At 34.3% G+C, this 23443-nt stretch overlaps 1 protein-coding gene across 1 annotated transcript in view; it reads right to left on the bottom strand.

The window, feature by feature from the left end:
• The window catches only part of DIAPH2 (diaphanous related formin 2), a 2325141-nt gene that overhangs the window by 1470075 nt on the left and 831623 nt on the right, over nt 1–23443 (bottom strand). The window contains 1 exon segment of the mRNA XM_053699395.1: nt 8618–8732. Coding sequence (XP_053555370.1) covers nt 8618–8732 — 115 coding nt within the window.

Here is a 23443-nt window from a genome sequence, read left to right as displayed (position 1 = left end):
ATGAGATTTCACTTAACTCACATGAGATTTCATTGTAAAGTCCCTTACACTGAATAGGGAAATAAGATGAGTGTGCATGAATGCTCGCTCCTTCCGCTATCCCGGGACAGACATACTGATTTGCTGCTTAGAAGTCCTTTACAATGGGATGTGGCTACTGAGAAACTTTTGAGGTAAGATATCTTTCTTTTTTACATAGAGATGTCCAGGTGATATTTTCTAGTCAGCTTTTTACAGTTATGCTGCATCACTTTCAAGTGTTTAAACATTTGGGTATTATGGCCCTTTAATTTGATCAACAAATTCCCAAAACTAAATGATCTAAAAAAAAATATCATGTGATTTAAAATTACAACTTTCCTGTTTTCAGGAAGGTTTTCTATTCTGTAAAACTATAAATCCATGTTTACAGTGAAATGTTACTTGAATTACTCCAGATAGTATACTTATATTGTCATATATTATATTAATTAGACACACAGAGCGGGTAGGATGCTCCAGCTAGACGCTGTTGTGGCGGTCTTCTGCGCTATCACTCAGTCGATAGGATCATGTGAGTGCACGTAGGGAGAACGCCCCTGTTCAGACGCTGATGTAGCAGGAGGCCTTGGTTCCTTCTTGTCCCTTTGTTTTAATTGGGCTTCGGTTTTTGCTTATTTGTGTTTTTACTTTTTCTAATAAAGGATGTTTACTTTTACTTTTGGAGTGCCGGGATATCTGTCTTCCTATATTATATTAATTAACCATGGATTTGCATAAACAAATACTTAGTTATGGGTTTGTCAGTTTGTTTTTTAAAATTGCTCATTCAAATGGCAGAGAAACTATTCAAGAATCAGGAGAGATTTCAGCACCATGGACAAGGGTCATTCATAAAACCATATTCTCATAAATAGACATTAATATCAATAATTCCTATCATATATTTACAAATGTAATTTTTTTTCATAAAAAGTAAATTTAAACCTTAGAAAACACTGACCTATTTTGTACAGCAAAACTCTCCCTTAAGTAATTACATTTTGTTCTACCAAACATTGGCCTAGATATAATAAAACTCATTTTTTTTCTTTTTCTTTAAACAAGCTGCTCTTCCAAGGTCCTCTGGGTCAGAGAGGTCCATTGTAGAATTCATTAAAGGAAAATATGCCATTGAAAGCCCTGTAGCTCTCTAAGGGACATTGACTTGTCTCACTGACTGAATGATACAATACAATATAGTACTCTCATAATGTGACTTTCATTTTACACTATATATTTTTTTATTTTATAAAGCACTACATGAAAATTAAAAATGTATGTTTAGCTTCCTATTCTTAAATACATTGTTATAAATAAAATACAAATTCTAAAGTGAATAATTGTATTTTATGTATAGCAGTAAAATAAGTTTGCAGGTGTTTTCATAGTGTTATAAACTGAACACAATTTCAATTGTTTGTGACAGTGGGTCTGATTCTCAAAAAACTCTCCATCTTGGAGAGAAATCATCAACATTTTTTGTTGAGCATTTTTTATTGTAAGGTAAAAAAGGCCAAAATCAGCCACACCACTAATCTTCAAAAGGTTTTATTCCATTAAAAGGAGCAGGTACAAAAAAAGGACTAAGTTTCGGGCCTTAAACCCTTAGTCATGTCCTATACATTGTATGCTGGTATTACATTCTAATATATCTATACCTGTAATGCTGGCATACAATGTAAAGGACATGACTAAGGGTGTAAAGCAAAAAATGTAGTCCTTTATTTTAGCTCCTCTTTTTTATGGAATAAATCTTTTGAAGATTATTGGTGCGGCTGACTTTGGCTTTTTGTATTTATAGTGGGTTGTGCAGTGACCCACACACCTTGCACACTTCCTGGAAGTCAAATGTGCTTGATTTATCTTGTTGTTTATCATATTGTAAGGTAAGTGTCTCTCCTTCATATATAAAATAGGGAAATCGCATTAGTTCTCAAGGTAAAAGTTGCCTTTAGAGCATTCCATGAGGTGCCTCATAGTACTTACAAGACTTCTTATAGAGCTTTAGAGAATTGGGCCCATTGTTTTAAAGTACCAGGCAACATTCATATTAAAATACACATTAGCATATTAGCACAGTAGTTGATCCATTTTTTTTAGGAAGCAGCTTGCAGGAAACACAAGATTCAGTGCCCTTTTATAAGGAATTGCAGGGACACTGACTGTGCAAAGTCTGTAAACTAAAAGCTCACATTTCTAGAGTGTTTTAATGAATCTAGGCTGTAGTTTCTTTTCCTTTAAAAGTGGACTGGGAACTGATATAGGCATGATTGTGCTACAGTACAATAATGTGTGGCCTTTAGATTGTTCACAAAAATTATATGTCCCTTAAAGGGACCGTCAACCATAGAATTGTTATTGTTTTAAAAGATAGATAATCCCTTTATTACTCATCCCCCAGTTTTGCATAACCAACACAGTTATATTAATGTACTTTTTACCTCTGTGATTACCTTGTATCTAGGAACATTCTTCCAGCCCCCTGATCACATGACTGTGACTGTTTATTATCTATTGTCTTAAATTTAGCATTGTATTGTGCTAGATCTTAAATAACTTTCTGTGTCTGAACACAGTGTTATCTATATGGCCCACGTGTACTTTCTGTCTCTTTGTGTTGAAAAGAGATTTAAAAAGCCTGTGATAAGAGGCAGCCCTCAAAGGCTTAGAAATTACCATATGAGCCTACCTAGGTTTAGTTTAAACTAAGAATACCAAGAGAAAAAAGCAAATTTGATGATAAAAGTAAATTGGAAAATTAAAAGTCCTATCTGAATAATGAAAGTTTAATTTATACTTGACTGTCCCTTTAAAAGTACATTAAACATTAAATACGTCATGCATTTCTCTCTAATTATGGCCGCTGCTATTTTGGAACTTCGGATTCAATGCAGGCTCCTAAAGAAGAGTTGATGCACATGTGCAAACTCATCAGAAATGGAATGCATTGAAAGGAAGATTTTAACATGGCAGAACCCATGATTAGAAAGCGGTGGGGAATAGCCTCAATAATATGTTTATAAAATGTATTTAGTGTTTAAAGTCCCTTTAATATAGCGAGAAAAGGGCATATTTTAGACATCCTCTGACATTTAGAAAACTTACATTAATACTGTAGGTGGGAGAAATTGTTATACTGTTATATTTACTGTTAAAGCGACAGTAAATACCTTGTAATCACAAGAATTTGTCTGCAGTCTTGTGATAAACATAAAAAACATACTGGGTGTATTTGAAAAAGTTCTGAATGCAATATGACCTTGTTTGCTGCAATTGCTTTTCAATAGCCAAACTTTACCAACCACTTTTTTTATTTGGCTGAGCCAATCAAGACTTGTTACTGTTATAGCTAGTCCCAGTCATTATGTTGGCAAACTATACATAGCTTTCAGTTCCTTGTCTAATCATCTCTGTGGAAGCCAGTTAGGAGCAGAGACAGTGAAAGGTTTGGCTTGTGAAGACTGTCATATTTCCCATTAGCTATCAGAATTCTTTTTACATTTTCAGACATATTACAGGGAAATGGGATAAAATAAAATAAGGAAAGTATATTGCAATTTTTTTCTACAATGTAATTAAATATTTTTTATTACTATCTCAAAGTGAATTCTGTACATTTAAGTTGTGAGTTAAAGGGACACAGAACCCAATTTTTTTCTTTTGTGATTCAGATAGAGCATGCAATTTTAAGCAACTTTCTAATTTACTCCTAGTATCAAATTTTCTTCGTTCTTTTGCTATCTTTATTTGTAAAACAAGGCATCTAAGCTTTTTTTTTTGTTTAGAACTCTGGCAGCACTTTTTTATTGGTGGATGAATGTATCCACCAATCAGCAAGGACAACCCAGGTTGTTCACCAAAAATGGGCCGGCATCTAAACTTACATTCTTGCATTTCAATTAAAGATACCAAGAGAATTAAGAAAATTTGATAACAGGAGTAAATTAGAAAATTGCTTAAAATGTCATGCTCTATCTGAATAACAAAAGAAAAAATTTGGGTTCAGTGTCCCTTTAAAAAACAAGGCCTTAAATTTGTGTATAGGAATGATGTCAGAAAATTCAGGTCAAGCATAAGTTTGCTCAGATGTTTATATTATTTAAAGCATGATTATCTAATTACATGATAGAAAATGTTACACTTCTGTGTACATTTAAGACAGAAAAATAGAAAATGTATACCATGAATTAAAGTAATCTACCAGTGATTTTCTTGTAATTATGGTTGTGTCCTTATTGAAACCAAACGACAGATAAATGGCAGGAGCTCTGTATGGTCAAACATTACTCTGAGTGTAACCAAGCCAAAGTTTTCAATTAGCTCAGCAGTTCTATAATGATGTTAAAACATTTCCATAGCATATCCATGATCTGTAAGCTTTAAGTATAAGGCTCCATCAGATTATTGTTAATTTTTTACATCACTCTGTTCATTGCAGCAGAAAACCAAGGTTAAACAGGGTTGATGCTAAGCTAAGTGACTGATTAGAATTGCACTAATTAATCATATTCAAACGAAAAGTTTCACCCAAGTAGTATTCACAGAACATAGTTTCTCCATCTCCCAATTGAACTGCTATCAGTTCACAAGTATAAAATGTTATTTAACACACTGCTTCATTTTTCAAACTACAAAATGCAGAAAATTTAAATAAAAAACATAGCCTGCATAAGCTAACATATATCTATAGTTAGAAAAAAAATAGGAACGGATAAGGCTAAACTTGCAAGGATATTAAAGGGACAGTACACTGTAAAATTGTTTTTCCATTAATGTATTTTGAATGACTTGATATATCGGCTGCAGAGTATAAAATGTATGAGAAATTACATTTTCAGGTTTATTTGTGTATATGAATTAGCTGTTTTTTGCTTTTAAACCCCAGCCTATTAAAATGGGTTAAGCTTGGTGGTAATCAGATATCATTATATTATCACTTTGTGTACACACACTTGCTTCCTTATCTTATATTTGTTAGTAAACCATAGCTCAATACTTAGAGAGAACAATAGAAAATAAACATTTTATTACTTAACCATCCTGCACCCCACTGGGAATGTAATTTCTTGTGCTGGATGTGTTTACTTAGGCTGTCAATAGCATAGACTCCAGTATAGAAACTTTCAGTATAGGTTGGGATACCACAGGCTAAATCACCTATTTCCATTACTGAAATAGGGCTAAAGGAGCTACTTATAAACAATTATACTCCAGCAGGTAAAAGTGATCTTTGGGAGCATTTTAAAGGGGACAATTATTTTGGGTAAACTGTCCCTTTAAGCTTCCATTACTATACGACAGAGCCAGACTTTTTTTCTTTTGTTTTTTAATTCTAAAACATCAAGAATTTAGATATTTGGTTTATGTTAAGCAAATCACTGATTGTATACAAACAAACTCACATCTATATGATATTAATAATATATATTTTTCTAAATTGGACTATACACTGAAATATGTAATTAAAATGCTGTCAAATAGCCTGATGATACACACTTGATATCTGATAAACGTGCAATGTATTTGAATTAGACATGTGCGTTTTCGTTTTGTCACGAATCGAAATTCAGATGAATCGCCAAATTCGGAGATCTGAATTGATTTGAATTTCCAAATTACCCTAGCAACGAAACTAAACTAATCCGAATGCATTTGTAACAAATAAATCCGAATTAGTTTGAATTTATTTGTTACATTCAAATGGCCATGGACTAATCACACTTCAGTATAAAAATTGAATTTAGTGAGATTTAGTGAGATAGAACAGTGAAATAATTCAATTTGTGTAACTTGGAACCATCTGAATCAACATAACACATACGGAACTTCCAAATTTACGAATCAAATCCAAAACGAATACATCCGAATACATCCGATTTTTTTTCGAAGACGAAATGAATACATTCAAATGTATCCAAATTCAAATCGATCCGAAACGAAATTTGAAAAAATACGAATCGTTCTGAAACGAACCAAAATACATTTTTCCGCTGCGCACTTATCTAATTAGAATAAAACCTCTTCAGTATTTCGTATGCTTGGAAGCATTTGTTTATTCACAACAACATTAGTTATACGTTTAGAGGGGCTGACTGAGATACACAGTGATTAGAAAGCTGCAGAGTGCATTGTGCGCTGGTGAGAGCTGTTACCCACATTCTAGCATTACTTGTTGTTTCGTGCATCTTCATTTTTGACCATTTGGATGAGAGAGACCCAATTTATTTAAAGGGACATGAAACCCACTTTTTTTCTTTCCTGATTCAGAAAGACCGCTGGTTTTCAAACCTGTTCTCAGACCTCCCTAACAGGCCACATTTTGAGGATATCTGAACTGGAGCACAGGTGAAATAATCAGCTGATTAGTAAACAACATGGTTATTTTACCTGCTCTCAACAAACGTAATCCTGAAAACCTGGACAGTTGGGGAGGCCTGAGGACAGGTTTGAAAACCAGTGAGATAGAGCATGCAATTTTATAGAGCTTTTCAAATTTCTTCTATTATCAATTTTGCTTCATTCTCTTGGTATCTTTTGTTTAAGGTGCAGCAAAGCACTACTGGGAACTAGCTGAACACACTGGTAAACCAATGACAAGAGGCATATTTGTGCAGCCACCAATCAGCTAGCTCCGGAGTCTACTTAGGTATCCTTATTTTACAAAGGATATCAAGAGAACAAAGCAATTTAGATCATAGAAGTAAATTGGAAAGTTGTTTAAAATTGTATGATTTGGATTTCATGTCACTTTAATGTATCATTCTATATCAGTACCCTCTAATGTTTTTATTTTTACATAATTATACGGAAAGTGTGGTTATAACGTTCACTTTCTGTCATGAGAATATAACCATAACATAGATACTGTGCCACAGAAAATCTAGAAATTACACTATATCATGAAGCAGTTTTATGAAATCACCATTTCACAGCACATCTTCAGAATTGTATCACATTTAAACTAAAATAGCTCATTGTCTATATTTGTCTGCTGAGCACCTTTTCATATCCTGGAGTTAATAAATGTTTTGGTTTGTTGTTTTTTTAAATCACAAGCACTTTCCAGTGTTGAAAAACTTTAAAGGGATTCTAAACCCAATTTTTTTATTTCATGATTCAGATAGAGCATGCAATTTTAAGCAACTTTCTAATTTACTCCGATTATCAATTTTTCTTTGTTCTCTTGCTATCTTTATTTAAAAAGCAGGAATGTAAGGCTTAGGAACTGGCCCATTTTTGGTTTAGAACCTGGGTTACGCTTGCTTATTGGTGGCTAAATGTCAGCTACCAATAAACAAGCGCTCTCCAGGGTGCTAAACCTAACAGGCCGACTCCTTAGCTTTATATTCCTGCTTTTTAAATAAAGATAGCAAGTGAACAAAGAAAAAATGATAATAGGAGTAAATTAGAAAATTGCACACTGTATCTGAATCATGTAAAAAAAAAACATTGGGTTTAGTATACCCTTAAGTTGACACATACATAAATATCTGCATACGGTAGGAAGTCTCACTAAATGTAATAATTAGAGGAATACATTATCACGATGTGTCACAATTCTGTCTTTCGCAAAAGTGGTTTTCTAATCCATTGGTCAGAGTCCCTTTTATAAAATTCAATTTAAAGGGCCACTGTAAGTAAATATTTTCTATGCCTGTTACTAACTAACTACCCCAAATACGCTTTTTATCAATAGCATTTCATTAACATATCTCTACCGTATATCAGAAATCTTGTCTGCAAATTTAATTGTTTTCCAAACCCACTCTGTGGGTATCCTTTGCTCTGTACCAATCCGTTTACAATACCTAGGTTTCAAAATGGCGCTTTAAACACAAAGTTATTGGTTTAAGTATTTTGAACATGCAGTGCTGAAAATAGTGGGCAGGATAACGTGACATCATCGGCGAATAAAATATATAACTTTTAGAACGTTATGAAACTTCATTTTGGAGAAAATATAGGTCAGTAGGTTTTAATTAATGTTTATTAACTTTAATATGTTAGTTGTTTAGCTTAAAAATTATAACAGAAAGTAATCCTTTAACTAAATTTAAATTTAATTAAACTATATATATATATATATTTTTTAAATATAATTTTTATTGTTGTTTTCTTTCAGAAGAAAAAGGAAAAAAAAAAATTATAATAATACAGGAACAATGTACATTTGTGGAACATATTAATACATCTCACTTAATTTTCTCCAAAACAAGGCCCACAAAACAAGGAAGGGGAAAAAAATACTCTTTTTAGTACTGATACCACACTTCTCACTTTGTGAGTAGCCTTGACCTAAGTTAACAAAAACCTATACGAGAAAGCATTCCTTAACATACTTGAGTAATTCTCATGAAGGAGAGAAGGAAAAAAGAGGGAAAAAAAATGAATTAAACTATATTCTAAGGTCTATTATATTACATTGGGTTGGAATCTTATTAAACAAGTGAAAACTGCATTAATGAATAATATTTCAATAAGTTATATATAGTTCAAACAGTTTCTGAACATACAGTTGTCTAGATATTTTTCCACTTGTAAATACAGAAATTATAAACATTTATTTTGCTCAAAAATGTATAAAATCATTATTTACCTTTCATATGTGTTGCAAACGTTTGGGTCAATCTTGAAAAAAGGTCTGGATACTCAAATTTCTCTTCTTTAGCTTTGACCCAAATACAAGTCTCTGTCAGTTCCTGTGGGTCGACCTAATGAAGACAAATACAATTCAACATATGTAAGATCCATTCAAGAACTAGTTCTCATATAAAGACACGTCAATAAAAAAATTAAAGGGCTACTAAAGTCAAAATTAAAGTTTCTTGATTCAGTTATGCTATTTAAAAACACACACATTATTTTATATGCACACTTTTTGAGGTTCCAGCTACTACTGAGCATGTGCAGAGTGCACAGTTTATACATACTGTATTTTCTTTTTGTGATCGGTTAATAACTTACACTTGGTTACAGGAGGAGTGAAAAATAGATAATTTTTTAAATTTGCCAGAAAATATTCTATTGCTTATTTTAAATTCAAAGTAAGTGCTCTTGCATTGTCTTTTTATTGTGTATTTTTCATGTAGTAAAGTCTACTGCATTTAGTGGTCCATAGATAAATAAATAATAATCAAAATATTGTATGTTTTGCTTTTGTTTTTTTTTAGAACCTTTGAGATCAATAATTACAGAATATTGGAGATGCATATATTAGCTTAGAGGTTTTGAAATGTATACTTCAAGAGCTACGAATACACCTAGGTTATCAGCATCTCCCTAATCATCACAATAATAATAATACATAAAAAATAATAATAAAACTGGTCTTAAAAAAAGCATTCCAGTGTTGAAATGAAATGTTTAATTTAACAGATTATTTTTGGCTCCAGGGCCACTCCAGATAAGGATAAAGCTGATGAGCAAATGGGAAGCAAACATACATGCTCCAATCACTGGTTTTATCATCATCTGGAGCAGAATAGGGTGTTTCAGGTGTGCAGTACTGACACTGTGTTTAACTTTTTTGAAGTAATCACAAGCAAAGTAAAATATCTTAAATTAAATATATATATTTGTTTCAGTTTTTTTTTTGTGTGTGTGTGGAGTGGGGGGGGGGGGGGGTTACTCATAAATGTCCATTTAAGCAGAGATATAATTTTGAGATCTTCAATCAGCCCTCGAGGAGTGGATATTAAAAGCTCTGCAATAATTTAAGAACATAATTTAAAGGGATAGTAAAGTCCAAATTAAACTTTCATGATTCAGATAGGGCATGTCATTTTAAACAACTTTTTAATTTACTTTTATCATCAAATTTGCTTTGTTCTCTTGTTATTCTAAGTTGAGGGCTAATTCTAGGTAGGCTCATATGCTAATTTTTAAGCCCTTGAAGGCCGCCTCTAGTTTGAATGCATTGACAGTTTTTCACAGCTAGAGGGCGTTAGTTCATGTGTTTCATATAGATAACATTGTGCACATGAAGTTATTTAAGAGTCAGCGCTAATTGCCTGAAATGCAAGTCTGTCAAAAGATCTAAGATAAGGAGGCAGTAAGCAGAAGCTTTAAAACAAGGTAATTACAGAGGTAAAAAGTATATTTCTATAACAGTGTTGGTTATGCAAAACTGGGGAATGGTAAATAAAGGGATTATCTATTTTTTTAAACAATAACATTTTGGTGTTAACTATCCCTTTAATGAATCTTGCATTATACTTACCTAAAATGCACAAAAATTGACTCTCTTTAACTGTTAAAATGATTCTGATTTTCAAAAGATTTGCTTAAAAAATAAGACCTAGATTTGGAGTTTGGCATTAGCCGTGAAAACCAGCGTTAGAGGTTCCTAACGCTGGTTTTAGGCTAACTCCGGTATTTGGAATCACTCAAAAAAGGGTCTAACGCTCACTTTTCAGCCGCGACTTTTCCATACCGCAGATCCCCTTACGTCAATTGCGTATCCTATATTTTCAATGGGATTTTTCTAACTCCGGTATTTAGAGTCGTGTCTGAAGTGAGCGTTAGAAATCTAACGACAAAACTCCAGCCGCAGAAAAAAGTCAGTAGTTAAGAGCTTTCTGGACTAACGCCGGTTTATAAAGCTCCTAACTACTGTACTCTAAAGTACACTAACACCCATAAACTACCTATGTACCCCTAAACCGAGGTCCCCCCACATCGCCGCCACTCGATTAAATTTTTTTAACCCCTAATCTGCCGACCGCCACCTACGTTATACTTATGTACCCCTAATCTGCTGCCCCTAACACCGCCGACCCCTGTATTATATTTATTAAAACCTAATCTGCCCCCCACAACGTCGCCGCCAGCTACCTACAATAATTAACCCCTAATCTGCCGACCGCAAAGCGCCGCCACCTACATTATAGCTATGTACCCCTAATCTGCTGCCCCTAACACCGCCGACCCCTATATTATATTTATTAACCCCTAATCTGCCCCCCTCAACGTCGCCTCCACCTGCCTACACTTATTAACCCCTAATCTGCAGAGCGGACCGCACCGCTACTATAATAAAGTTATTAACCCCTAATCCGCCTCACTAACCCTATAATAAATAGTATTAACCCCTAATCTGCCCTCCCTAACATCGCCGACACCTAACTTCAATTATTAACCCCTAATCTGCCGACCGGAGATCACCGCTATTCTAATAAATGTATTAACCCCTAAAGATAAGTCTAACCCTAACACTAACACCCCCCTAAATTAAATATAATTTTAATCTAACGAAATTAATTAACTCTTATTAAATAAATTATTCCTATTTAAAGATAAATACTTACCTGTAAAATAAACCCTAATATAGCTACAATATAAATTATAATTACATTGTAGCTATTTTAGGATTAATATTTATTTTACAGGCAACTTTGTAATTATTTTAACCAGGTACAATAGCTATTAAATAGTTAAGAACTATTTAATAGTTACCTAGTTAAAATAATTACAAAATTACCTGTAAAATAAATCCTAACCTAAGTTACAATTAAACCTAACACTATACTATCATTAAATGAATTAAATAAAATACCTACAATTACCTACAATTAAACCTAACACTACACTATCAATACATTAATTAAATACAACATCTACAAATAACTATAATGAAATAAACTAACTAAAGTACAAAAAATAAAAAAGAACAAAGTTACAAAAAAATAAAAAAATATTTACAAACATAAGAAAAATATTACAACAATTTTAAACTAATTACACCTACTCTAAGCCCCCTAATAAAATAACAAAGCCCCCCAAAATAAAAAATGCCCTACCCTATTCTAAATTACTAAAGTTCAAAGCTCTTTTACCTTACCAGCCCTGAACAGGGCCCTTTGCGGGGCATGCCCCAAGAAGTTCAGCTCTTTTGCCTGTATAAAAAAAACATACAATACCCCCCCACAACATTACAACCCACCACCCACATACCCCTAATCTAACCCAAACCCCCCTTAAATAAACCTAACACTAAGCCCCTGAAGATCTTCCTACCTTGTCTTCACCATACCAGGTTCACTGATCGGTCCAGAAGAGCTCCTCCGATGTCCTGATCCAAGCCCAAGCGGGGGGCTGAAGATGTCCATGACCGGATCAGCCAATCGGATTGAACTTGATTCTGATTGGCTGATTCCATCAGCCAATCAGAATATTCCTACCTTAATGCCGATTGGCTGATAGAATCCTATCAGCCAATCGGAATTTGAGGGACGCCATCTTGGATGACGTCATTTAAAGGAACCGTCATTCGTCGTTCAGTCGTCGGCCAGGATGGGTGTTCCGCGTCGGAGGTCTTCAGGATGCTGCCGCTCCGCTCCAGATGGATGTTGATAGAAGATGCTGCCTGGATGAAGACTTCAATCGGATGGAAGACCTCTTCTGCCCCGCTTGGATGAAGACTTCAATCGGATGGAAGACCTCTTCTGCCCCGCTTGGATGAAGACTTCTACCGGATCATGGACATCTTCAGCCCCCCGCTTGGGCTTGGATCAGGACATCGGAGGAGCTCTTCTGGACTGATCGGTGAACCTGGTATGGTGAAGACAAGGTAGGAAGATCTTCAGGGGCTTAGTGTTAGGTTTATTTAAGGGGGGTTTGGGTTAGATTAGGGGTATGTGGGTGGTGGGTTGTAATGTTGGGGGGGGGTATTGTATGTTTTTTTTTTACAGGCAAAAGAGCTGAACTTCTTGGGGCATGCCCCGCAAAGGGCCCTGTTCAGGGCTGGTAAGGTAAAAGAGCTTTGAACTTTAGTAATTTAGAATAGGGTAGGGCATTTTTTATTTTGGGGGGCTTTGTTATTTTATTAGGGGGCTTAGAGTAGGTGTAATTAGTTTAAAATTGTTGTACTATTTTTCTTATGTTTGTAAATATTTTTTTGTAAGTTAGTTCTTTTTTTATTTTTTGTACTTTAGTTAGTTTATTTCATTGTAGTAATTTGTAGATATTGTATTTAATTAATGTATTGATAGTGTAGTGTTAGGTTTAATTGTAATTTAGGTTAGGATTTATTTTACAGGTAATTTTGTTATTATTTTAACTAGGTAACTATTAAATAGTTCTTAACTATTTAATAGCTATTGTACCTGGTTAAAATAATTACAAAGTTACCTGTAAAATAAATATTAATCCTAAAATAGCTACAATGTAATTATAATTTATATTGTAGCTATATTAGGGTTTATTTTACAGGTAAGTATTTAGCTTTAAATAGGAATAATTTATTTAATAAGAGTTAATTTATTTCGTTAGATTAAAATTATATTTAATTTAGGGGGGTGTTAGTGTTAGGGTTAGACTTAGCTTTAGGGGTTAATACATTTATTAGAATAGCGGTGAGCTCCGGTCGGCAGATTAGGGGTTAATGTTTGAAGTTAGGTGTCAGCGATGTTAGGGAGGGCAGATTAGGGGTTAATACTATTTATTATAGGGTTAGTGAGGCGGATTAGGGGTTAATAACTTTATTATAGTAGCGTGCGGTCCGCTCGGCAGATTAGGGGTTAATAAGTGTAGGCAGGTGGAGGCGATGTTGTGGGAGGCAGATTAGGGGTTAATAAATATAATATAGGGGTCGGCGGTGTTAGGGGCAGCAGATTAGGGGTACATAAGGATAATGTAAGTAGCAGCGGTTTACGGAGCGGCAGATTAGGGGTTAAAAATAATATGCAGGGGTCAGCGATAGCGGGGACGGCAGATTAGGGGTTAATAAGTGTAAGGTTAGGGGTGTTTAGACTCGGGGTACATGTTAGGGTGTTAGGTGCAGACTTAGGAAGTGTTTACGCATAGCAAACAATGGGGCTGCGTTAGGAGCTGAACGTGGCTTTTCTGCAGGTGTTAGGTTTTTTTTCAGCTCAAACAGCCCCATTGTTTCCTATGGGGGAATCGTGCACGAGCACGTTTTTTAGGCTGGCCGCGTCCGTAAGCAACTCTGGTATCGAGAGTTGAAGCTGCGTTAAATATGCTCTACGCTCCTTTTTTGGAGCCTAACGCAGCCTTTATGTGGACTCTCAATACCAGAGTTATTTTTATGGTGCGGCCAGAAAAAAGCCGGCGTTAGCTACGCGGGTCCTTACCGACAAAACTCTAAATCTAGCCGTTAGTGTTTAAATATAATTAAACCTTTCTTTTTCTAAACAAAATGCCCAGAGACATAGCTTTTTGAGGGCTGTTTACCCTATCTATGTTCATTTAAAATGAATATAATAGTAAATATTATTATTATTATTATTATTATTATTATTAATAATAATGCATTAGAATGTATAGTATGTATTATCATTCATTAAAAAAAAGTAAAATATGGTAAAAATGTAGCCTGCCCCAGAAAGATGCAGTTGAAAGCCATAAAACCAAACAGCATTACTTTAACCCTTTGAGTGCTAATGACGGCTCTGAGCCGTCACAGAGTTTCTCACTCTGGTGCTAATGACGGCTCAGAGCCGTCATGAGCACTGTCCCACCTTGAGGAAGATCTGGGGGCTCCCTAGTGCTCCTACCCAGGCGATCGTGCCTGTAGAGTGAGAGGCATCGCCGGGGCTTCACGTGATGCGCGGTGACATCACGCGCAATTACGTGATGACGTCACCGCACAACTTTATTTATACGTAACAATGTTAAGTATAGGAGGAGGGGGCATGCTGCTTAGAAGCCTGTATCTCAGGCATCTAAGCAGCTACAGACCCCCAAGACCCACTGTTCAAAAAGAACAAAAAGAAAAAAAAGAAAATATTAGCACCCAGGTGGGAAATGGCTCAGCAGCCAAAGGGTTAAGGGGAGCTCTTACAGAGTCCCTGTCTCCCTTGCTGTTTATGCTAGGGCAGATCCCCTGTTTCAAATAACCAGAGCCTAGTCTAACTAGCAGGCAGTAAGGGTGATTATATTGTCAGTTAGAGGTGCTTTTCCTTTGTTTATCTCATCTATTGTTTGTTTTTTTCTATTATAAAAAAGCCATACTATGTTGCACCCTTTTGTGTTTTTTATTTATTTTATTGACTGATTGGATAGTGGGTCTGTTTGAATTCAAAGACCATCTTGGGTCTTTTGATTTTCCTGTAGGACTTTAGTATATTGATAACGAAGTATAAACCAATGCTATATGATTATTTCCCTCCATTTTGCCATTTTATATGTGGGTTTCTGAGCCTTGTGCTCCCATTGTAGAGTGCCTTCATGCAATACACATGCAAACAATGCCCCTTACATGAAAGAAGGGATTACAAATGTTCAAATGAGGCCTTATGTTCTTTTAGATAACAGGTGAGTGATATAGTTACGGCAATCTTGCAAGTATAATTTATTTTATCTCAAGAGTGCTGCTTTTCAAAATAAATGCTTTGATAAACTTTTTTCCTGTGCTCCGTTTTTCCTCTGATGACTAGTTTTGGCAATCTCCTCTATGCTTTTCAGGGTGCTTTGGGCTTACAAAAGGTCTCTAGTAAAAAAAGGTCTCTAGTAACTCAAAATAGTGGGTTTCATGTTTTTATAGCTATTAACTGATAATCATAGTAATATTGATCACATGGCAGCAACTGCTAGCCTTAAAGGGACAGTATGTGTCTCATATAGATAACACTGTGCCCACGCCCGTGAAGTTATTTAAGAGTCAGCACTAAATGCCTGAAATGCAAGTCTGTCAAAAGAACAGAGATAAGGGGGCAGTCTGCAGAAGCTTAGATACAAGCTAATCACAGAGGTAAATAGTGTATTAATATAACAGTGTTGGTTATGCAGAACTGGGGAATGGTAAATAAATGGATTATCTATCTTTTTAAACAATAAAATTGTTGGTGTTTACAGTCCATTTAAATGGACACTAAAGTCAAATTTAACATTTTTAGGATTCAGATAGAGCATGAATTTTAAGAGAATTCCCAATTTGCTTCAATTATAAAATGAGGCAGTCTTTTTATATGCACTCTCCCTGAGACATCAGTTCCTACTGAGCATGTGCAAGAGCTCACATTGTATACTTATATAAGTCTGTGATTGGCTGATGGCTGTCATATGATACAGGGAGTTGACAAGTTGAAGTATTTACTGCTTAATTAAATTTCAGAGGATGTGCATTGTGTTTTTACTGGGTACTTGTTGGTTATAAAAGTCTACTGTATGTAATGGTCCTTTTAATATCCATGTTTCTCTAAGCAAATAAAATAATTTGCAGGGATAGAAAATAATTGGAGAACTATTGTAAAATAGATCATAGTTTGTGAAATTCTAAATTAGTATAAGTTTTGCATAACTATTTTATTTATTTTTAATGTTTTCTAAAAATACTTTTCTACATTCATATTTTCTAAAAATACTTGTCCTGCTGCAAAAAAAAATAGGTATGGTTTGAGCAGGTAACTAAATTACAACAATTAAATTGATGTGTAAATGCAGTGAATAAAATGAATGTAAACGCTTCTTCATCACATGGGTGTAAAATAACACATCAGTGAAAGATTTAATTGTTCATGAAATTTAAATTAAAGGGACATGACACAAACACAAGAAAGGAATTACTAAATTGTTACAGATCATTTACATTACTTCTAAAAAATTGTTTTAGATGTATTTAAAATGACATAAAACGCAATGGTATGCTGAAGCTGTAATGCAAAATGCAATAAAAAGGGCTACTTATTTAAAAAATGTTGTCTATAATAACCCCATTTACTGTAACCAGTTAGGCACATACACAAATGATCTCCTGCATATATCAATCAATCACAGTGCATTATGTATGAGATCTGGGTTTCTGAATGCTATTGAACAAAAATCATTGCTTTCTGGAAATATATAAAAAAAAGATTTAATTTACAAAAAAAGCAGGCAAAGTATTTTATCTCTGTGCATTCCTAAACTTTTTATGAGAAGTTCATTTTAAAGGGACATGAAACCCCAACATTTTCTTTCATGATTTAGATATTTGTCATATTATTTTTTGTTGAAGAGATATCTAGATAGGTAGTGTGCCCAGGTCTGGAGAACTACATGATAGGAAATAGTGCTGTCATCTAGTGCTCTTGTTAATGTATAACATTGTTGCAGAACTGCTGCCATATAGTTCTGCAGACATGTGCACACTCCTCAACATACAGTCCTGCTTTTCAACAGAGGATAACAAGAAACAAAGAACATTTGATAATATATGTAAATGAAAAAGTTGTTCAAAATTGTATGTTCTGTCTGAATCATGGAAGACAATTTGGGATTTTATGTCCCTTTAAGTTAAAATTTGAGTTTAATGTCCCTTTAAGCATTTTTTTTTTGTTTTGTTTATACAATACAACTGCAAAGGCTTTTAAAAATAAGAACAAACTTCTTTTTTTAGTCTCTGCAGAGACATTTGCTAATGGAAACCTGAATAATATTTCTATACCAATGTCAGTTTAAGATGCCGATTCTGTCAGCGTGTTAATTTTTTTATTTTTTATTTTAAAAAAAGCAAAATAAAAAGTATCATTCAATTAAACGTTCAATAAGCAGTTACTCAATAACAGCAGTAAAGAATTTGCACATGAAGATTTTTCTATATCTAAAATACAATGAATCACGCTATAGAAGGTAAATCAGCAGGCCGTTTTTCTAAGCTTTGATGGGAATGCACTTTCCATTGGCTTATTGCTTTCTATAGAAAGTGTACACTTGACACTTAATAATAGCTTTATAATTGTAGCTTTTAGACTCTTGCTGCCAATAATTTCTTTTTTAGGGGGCGAAAACTATTTCGGATAATGGCCAAAGGGAAAATGAGTTGCACTTAAGCATGATCTGAAATATTATTTCTGCCACAAAGATTGACAATAATGTAAAATCTTTTTATTTTTTATTTTATTTTAAAAAAGCAACACATTTTGGATTGTTAAAATAAAAATGAAATATTTTAGTGGGAAAGTATAAATCAACAGATATCCCAAACTGTCACCACCAATGAGTAATTTTGTTATTTATTATTTATATTAAAGGGCCATTATACACTCATTTTTTTTTAATGTTTTGTAGGTGATCTATTTATAAAGCCCATAAAGTTTTTTTTGTTTAAAAAATGTATAATTTTGCTTATTTTTAAATAACATTGCTCTGATTTTCAGACTCCTAACCAAGCCCCAAAGTTTTATTTGAATACTGTCAGCTACCTTCTCCAGCTTGCTCCTGTTTGTGTAAAGGGTCTTTTCATATGCAAAAGAAGGGGGAGTGTCTTATTTCCCACTTGCAGTGGGTGTTCCAACTGCCTTTTCAACAGAGCTAAACTGAAAGCTTCTAAGTACGTTTTTAAACCATTTTATACTGGATTTTTATATCAGTATCTGTGCATCTTATTCTTTATAGTAGTGTCTATTACATGCAGTTATATGAAAATAAGTGTATACTGTCCCTTTAAAGTTATATTAGGACTATTTTTGATGGTTATATGGTTCTGTATCTATTAAAAGGATACAAAGGTCAAAACTGAAATGTGCATTTCAGTTTATAGTATCCCTTTAAATGGACACTATACCCACACTTTTTCTTTCATGATTCAGATAGAGTGTGCAATTTTAAGTAGCTTTCTAATTCACTCCTATTATGAATTTTCCTTCGTTCTCTTGCTATCTTTACTTGAAAGCAAGAATGTAAACTTAGGAACTGGCCCATTTTTGTTTCAGCACCTGGGTTGTGCTTGCTGATTAGTGGTTAAATGTACCCACCAATCAGCAAACACTATCCAGGGTGCTGAACCAAAAATTAGTTGGCTCCTTAGCTTAGATTCCTGCTTTTTCAAATAATAATAGCAAGATAACGAAGAAAAATTGAAAATAGGAGTAAATTAGAAAGTTGCTTAAAATTGCATGCTCTATCTGATTCATGAAAGAAACAATTTGGGTCCACAATGGCTTGTATGACAGAAATGAAGTCTTCACAGATGTAATACATACCACCTGCAGCTCTCTGAGTTTTATTACTGGAGCAAGTGCTCTCAAAGCATACGTGCATATGCTGCTGAAAAACAGCCATAACTGTTACTAGAAGCATTTTTCCTAATGGAAGTATATTGCAAAAATGCTTCTATTTAAAACTGAAATACTTTCATGTGTGTTTCAATTTTGACCTTTTTATCCTTTTTAACCATCACATGTAGAAAAATAAAACATCTTCTTTTTTATTACCAGTTATAGTTTAAGGCTGCACAAACATAAGCAATTTTATGCCCAACCTTTCTGATTATTCTGCAGAAATATTATTCTTTTACCCTTAAATATTCACATATTCTTTTTACTGTCAATGCTGCATATTGCTTTTTAATATTTCATATAGTGTCCTGTTCAGTTTATCTAGTAAATGGGAAGAGCAGCTAGAATCTGCCCCTTTACTGTTAACGTAGGTTGACCACTATTTATAGCTGACAGTAAGAATAGGGAATATACATAATATATTTTTATTTATTTTTTTATCACAAAGAATATTCTCATTTCTCGGCAGATGGGGATGGATATCAGAAGACATTACATCTGAATGATGATAACCTTGATGGAATTTAGTCAGTAATTTGCTGCTCTTTTGCCTTTTAAATAGATTGGTATAACATACTGTATTTAAAAAATATGTTGTAAAGACAGGAAATACGCTGTGGATACTCAGTTATTACTGCAATATTGTTTACTTTTAGCTGTGTTTAACCCCTATAGCTCCAGAGCAACAATGCACTACTGGAACCTAACTAAAAACATCTGATGAGCCAATAACTAGTCATATGTGTGTATGTAGCCACCAATCAACAGCTATCTCCCAGTAGTGCACTGATTCTCCTGAACCTACCTAGGTATGCTTTTCAACAAAGGATGCCTTGGCTAGATAGATAGTTACACAGACAGGCAGACAGACATATGCATAGATCAATAGATATATAGACAGTCAGATAAATATATAGATAGATAGATGATAGAAAGGTGATAGATAGATAGATAGAAGAAGCCAATGCTGATCTAAAAGGCCACAAAAAAATTATTTATTAAAATGCAGAAGATCTCATTGGTAGGCAACGGCAGTAAAATGATTGTATAAGCAAAACCAGCATTAATATGTTTCAGAGTCAACTACTTGACTTTTTGATACTGACGTCAAGCACACAGTACAATAAAGAGAATATGAATCAAGATCAGGCTGAGAGTCCCATATGAGACAATCCGGGCAGTGCGTAAGTGCTGCATGAAATGTATGCAACATTATTTTTCTTTTAAAACAGCTAGGTGAATTTACATGAAAGACAATTAACTCATAATCAAATTCTTCACCAACTAGAGAGACAAAGGACACCTTTAGAATAAATAGGAGCACATGAGATTAATTCTTTATGCCATTTTACATTTACTAAATTTACATTTATGTGAGCGTGCATGTGTTTGTATGTGTGTGTGTTCTTTTTACTATTATAGCAACAAAAGCACAAATTTAGGAACACACGGCCAGATTACGAGCTTTGCGTTAGGAGCTATGCGGTGCTAACGAGCAGTTTTTTCTCACCGCTCACTTACCTGCAGTGCTGGTATTACAGTTTTTACAAACCCGGCGTTAAAAGGCAAGAAGTGAGCGTAGAGCAAAATTGAGCTCCATACCGCACTTCAATACCAGCACTGCTTGTCAGCGGTGAGCTGGTCGTACGTGCTCATGCACGATTTCCCCATGGACATCAATGGGGAGAGCCGGCTGAGAAAAAGTCTAACACCTGCAAAAAAGCAGTGTAAATCTCAGTAACGCAGCCCCATTGATTCCTATGGGGAAACACATTTTATGTTTACACCTAACACCCTAACATGAACCCTGAGTCTAAACACCCCTAATCTTACACTTATTAACCCCTAATCGGATGCCCCCAACATCGCAGACACCTACATTATTCTTATTAACCCCTAATCTGCCGCCCCCAATGTCGCTACAACCTACTTACACTTATTAACCTCTAATCTCCCGCCCCCAACGTCGCCGCCACTATATTAAATTTATTAACCCCTAAACCTAAGTCTAACCCTAACCCTAACACCCCCTAACTTAAAGGGACACTGTACCCACATTTTTTCTTTTGTGATTCAGATAGAGCATGACATTTTAAGCAACTTTCTAATTTACTCCTATTATCAAATGTTCTTTATTCTCTTGGTATCTTTATTTGAAATGCAAGAATGTAAGTTTAGATGCCGGCCCATTTTTGGGGAACAACCTAGGTTGTCCTTGCTGATTGGTGGATAAATTCATCCACCAATCAAAAAATGCTGTCCAGAGTCCTGAACCAAGAAAAAAGCTTAGATGCCTTCTTTTTCATATAAAGATAGCAAGAGAAAGAAGAATCATTGATAATAGGAGTAAATTAGATAGTTGCTTAAAATTGCATGCTCTATCTGAATCACAAATGAAAAATTTTGGGTTCAGTGTCCCTTTAAATATAATTTAAATACATCTAAATAAAAATTACTATAATTAACTACATTATTCCTATTTAAAACTAAATACTTACCTATAAAATAAACCCTAAGCTAGCTACAATATAATTAATAGTTACATTGTAACTAGCTTAGGGTTTATTTTTATTTTACAGGCAAGTTTGTATTTATTTTAACCAGGTAGAATAGTTATTAAATAGTTATTAACTATTTAATAACTACCTAGCTAAAATATATACAAATTTACCTGTAAAATAAAACCTAAACTAAGTTACACTAACACCTAACGCTACACTACAATTAAATAAATTAACTAAATTAAAAACAATTAAATAAATTAAATTAAATTAGCTAAATTACAAAAACAAACAAACACTAAATAACAGAAAATAAAAAACAAATTACAGATCTTTAAACTAATTACACCTAATCTAATAGCCCTATCAAAATAAAAAAGCCCCCCCAAAATAAAAAAAAAAACCCTAGCCTAAACTAAACTATCAATAGCCCTTAAAAGTGCCTTTTGCGGGCATTGCCCCAAAGTAATCAGCTCTTTTACCTGTAAAAAAAAATACAAACACCCCCCAACTGTAAAACCCACCACCCACACAACCAACCCCCAAATAAAATACTAACTAAACAAACCTAAGCTCCCCATTCCCATTTTAAGGGCATTTGGATGGGCATTGCCCTTAAAAGGGCATTTAGCTCTATTGCAGCCCAAAGCCCTAACCTAAAAAAATATACCCACCCAATACACTCTTAAAAAAACCTAACACTAACCCCCTGAAGATCGACTTACTGTTCTGAAGACCGGACATCCATCCTCAAGGAAGCGGCAGAAGTCTTCATCCAATCGGACCGAAGTCCTCAACGAAGCCGGGAGAAGTCTTCATCCAAGCCAGGCGAAGTAGTCCTCCAGACGGGCAGAAGTCTTCATCCAGACGGCATCTTCTATCTTCATCCATCCGACGCGGAGCGGCTCCATCTTCAAGACATCCGACGCATAGCATCCTCTTCATCCAGAGTCTTCTTACTGAATGATGGTTCCTTTAAAAGTCATCCAAGATGGCGTCCCATAGGTTCTGATTTGCTGATAGAATTCTATCAGCCAATCGGAATTAAGGTAGAAAAAGTCCTATTGGCTGATGCAATTAGCCAATAGGATTGAAGTTCAATCCTATTGGCTGATCCAATCAGCCAATAGGATTGAGCTTGCATTCTATTGGCAATGCCCATCAAAATGCCCTTTCAGGGAAATGGGGAGCTTAGGTTTTTTTAGTTAGTATTTTATTTGGGGGGTTGGTTGTGTGGGTGGTGGATTTTACTGTTGGGGGGGTTGTTTGTATTTTTTTTTTTTTTACAGGTAAAAGAGCTGATTACTTTGGGGCAATGCCCCGCAAAAGGCCCTTTTAAGGGCTATTGATAGTTTAGTTTAGGCTAGGGTTTTTTTTATTTTTGGGGGGCATTTTTATTTTGATAGGGCTATTAGATTAGGTGTAATTAGCTTAAATATCTTGTAATTTGTTTATTATTTTCTGTAATTTAGTGGGGTTTTTTCTACTGTAGCTAATTTAATTAATTTAATTGTTTTTAATTTAGTTAATTTATTTAATTATAGTGTAGTGTTAGGTGTTATTGTAACTTAGGTTAGGTTTTATTTTACAGGTCAATTTGTATTTATTTTAGCTAGGTAGTTATTAAATAGTTAATAACTATTTAATAACTATTCTACCTAGTTAAAATAAATACAAACTTGCCTGTAAAATAAAAATAAACCCTAAGCTAGTTACAATGTAACTATTAGTTATATTGTAGATAGCTTAGGGTTTATTTTATAGGTAAGTATTTAGTTTCAAATAGGAATAATGTTGTTAATGATAGTAATTTTATTTAGATTTATTTAAATTATATTTAAGTTAGGGGGTGTTAGAGTTAAACTTAGGTTTAGGGGTTAATACATTTAATATATTGGTGGCGACGTTGGGGACGGCAGATTAGGG

The sequence above is a fragment of the Bombina bombina genome, chromosome 1 (genome assembly GCF_027579735.1).
Source record: "Bombina bombina isolate aBomBom1 chromosome 1, aBomBom1.pri, whole genome shotgun sequence".
NCBI lineage: Eukaryota > Metazoa > Chordata > Amphibia > Anura > Bombinatoridae > Bombina > Bombina bombina.
Note: the sequence above shows the minus strand (reverse complement) of the source record. Positions and strands in the feature narration are given on the sequence as shown.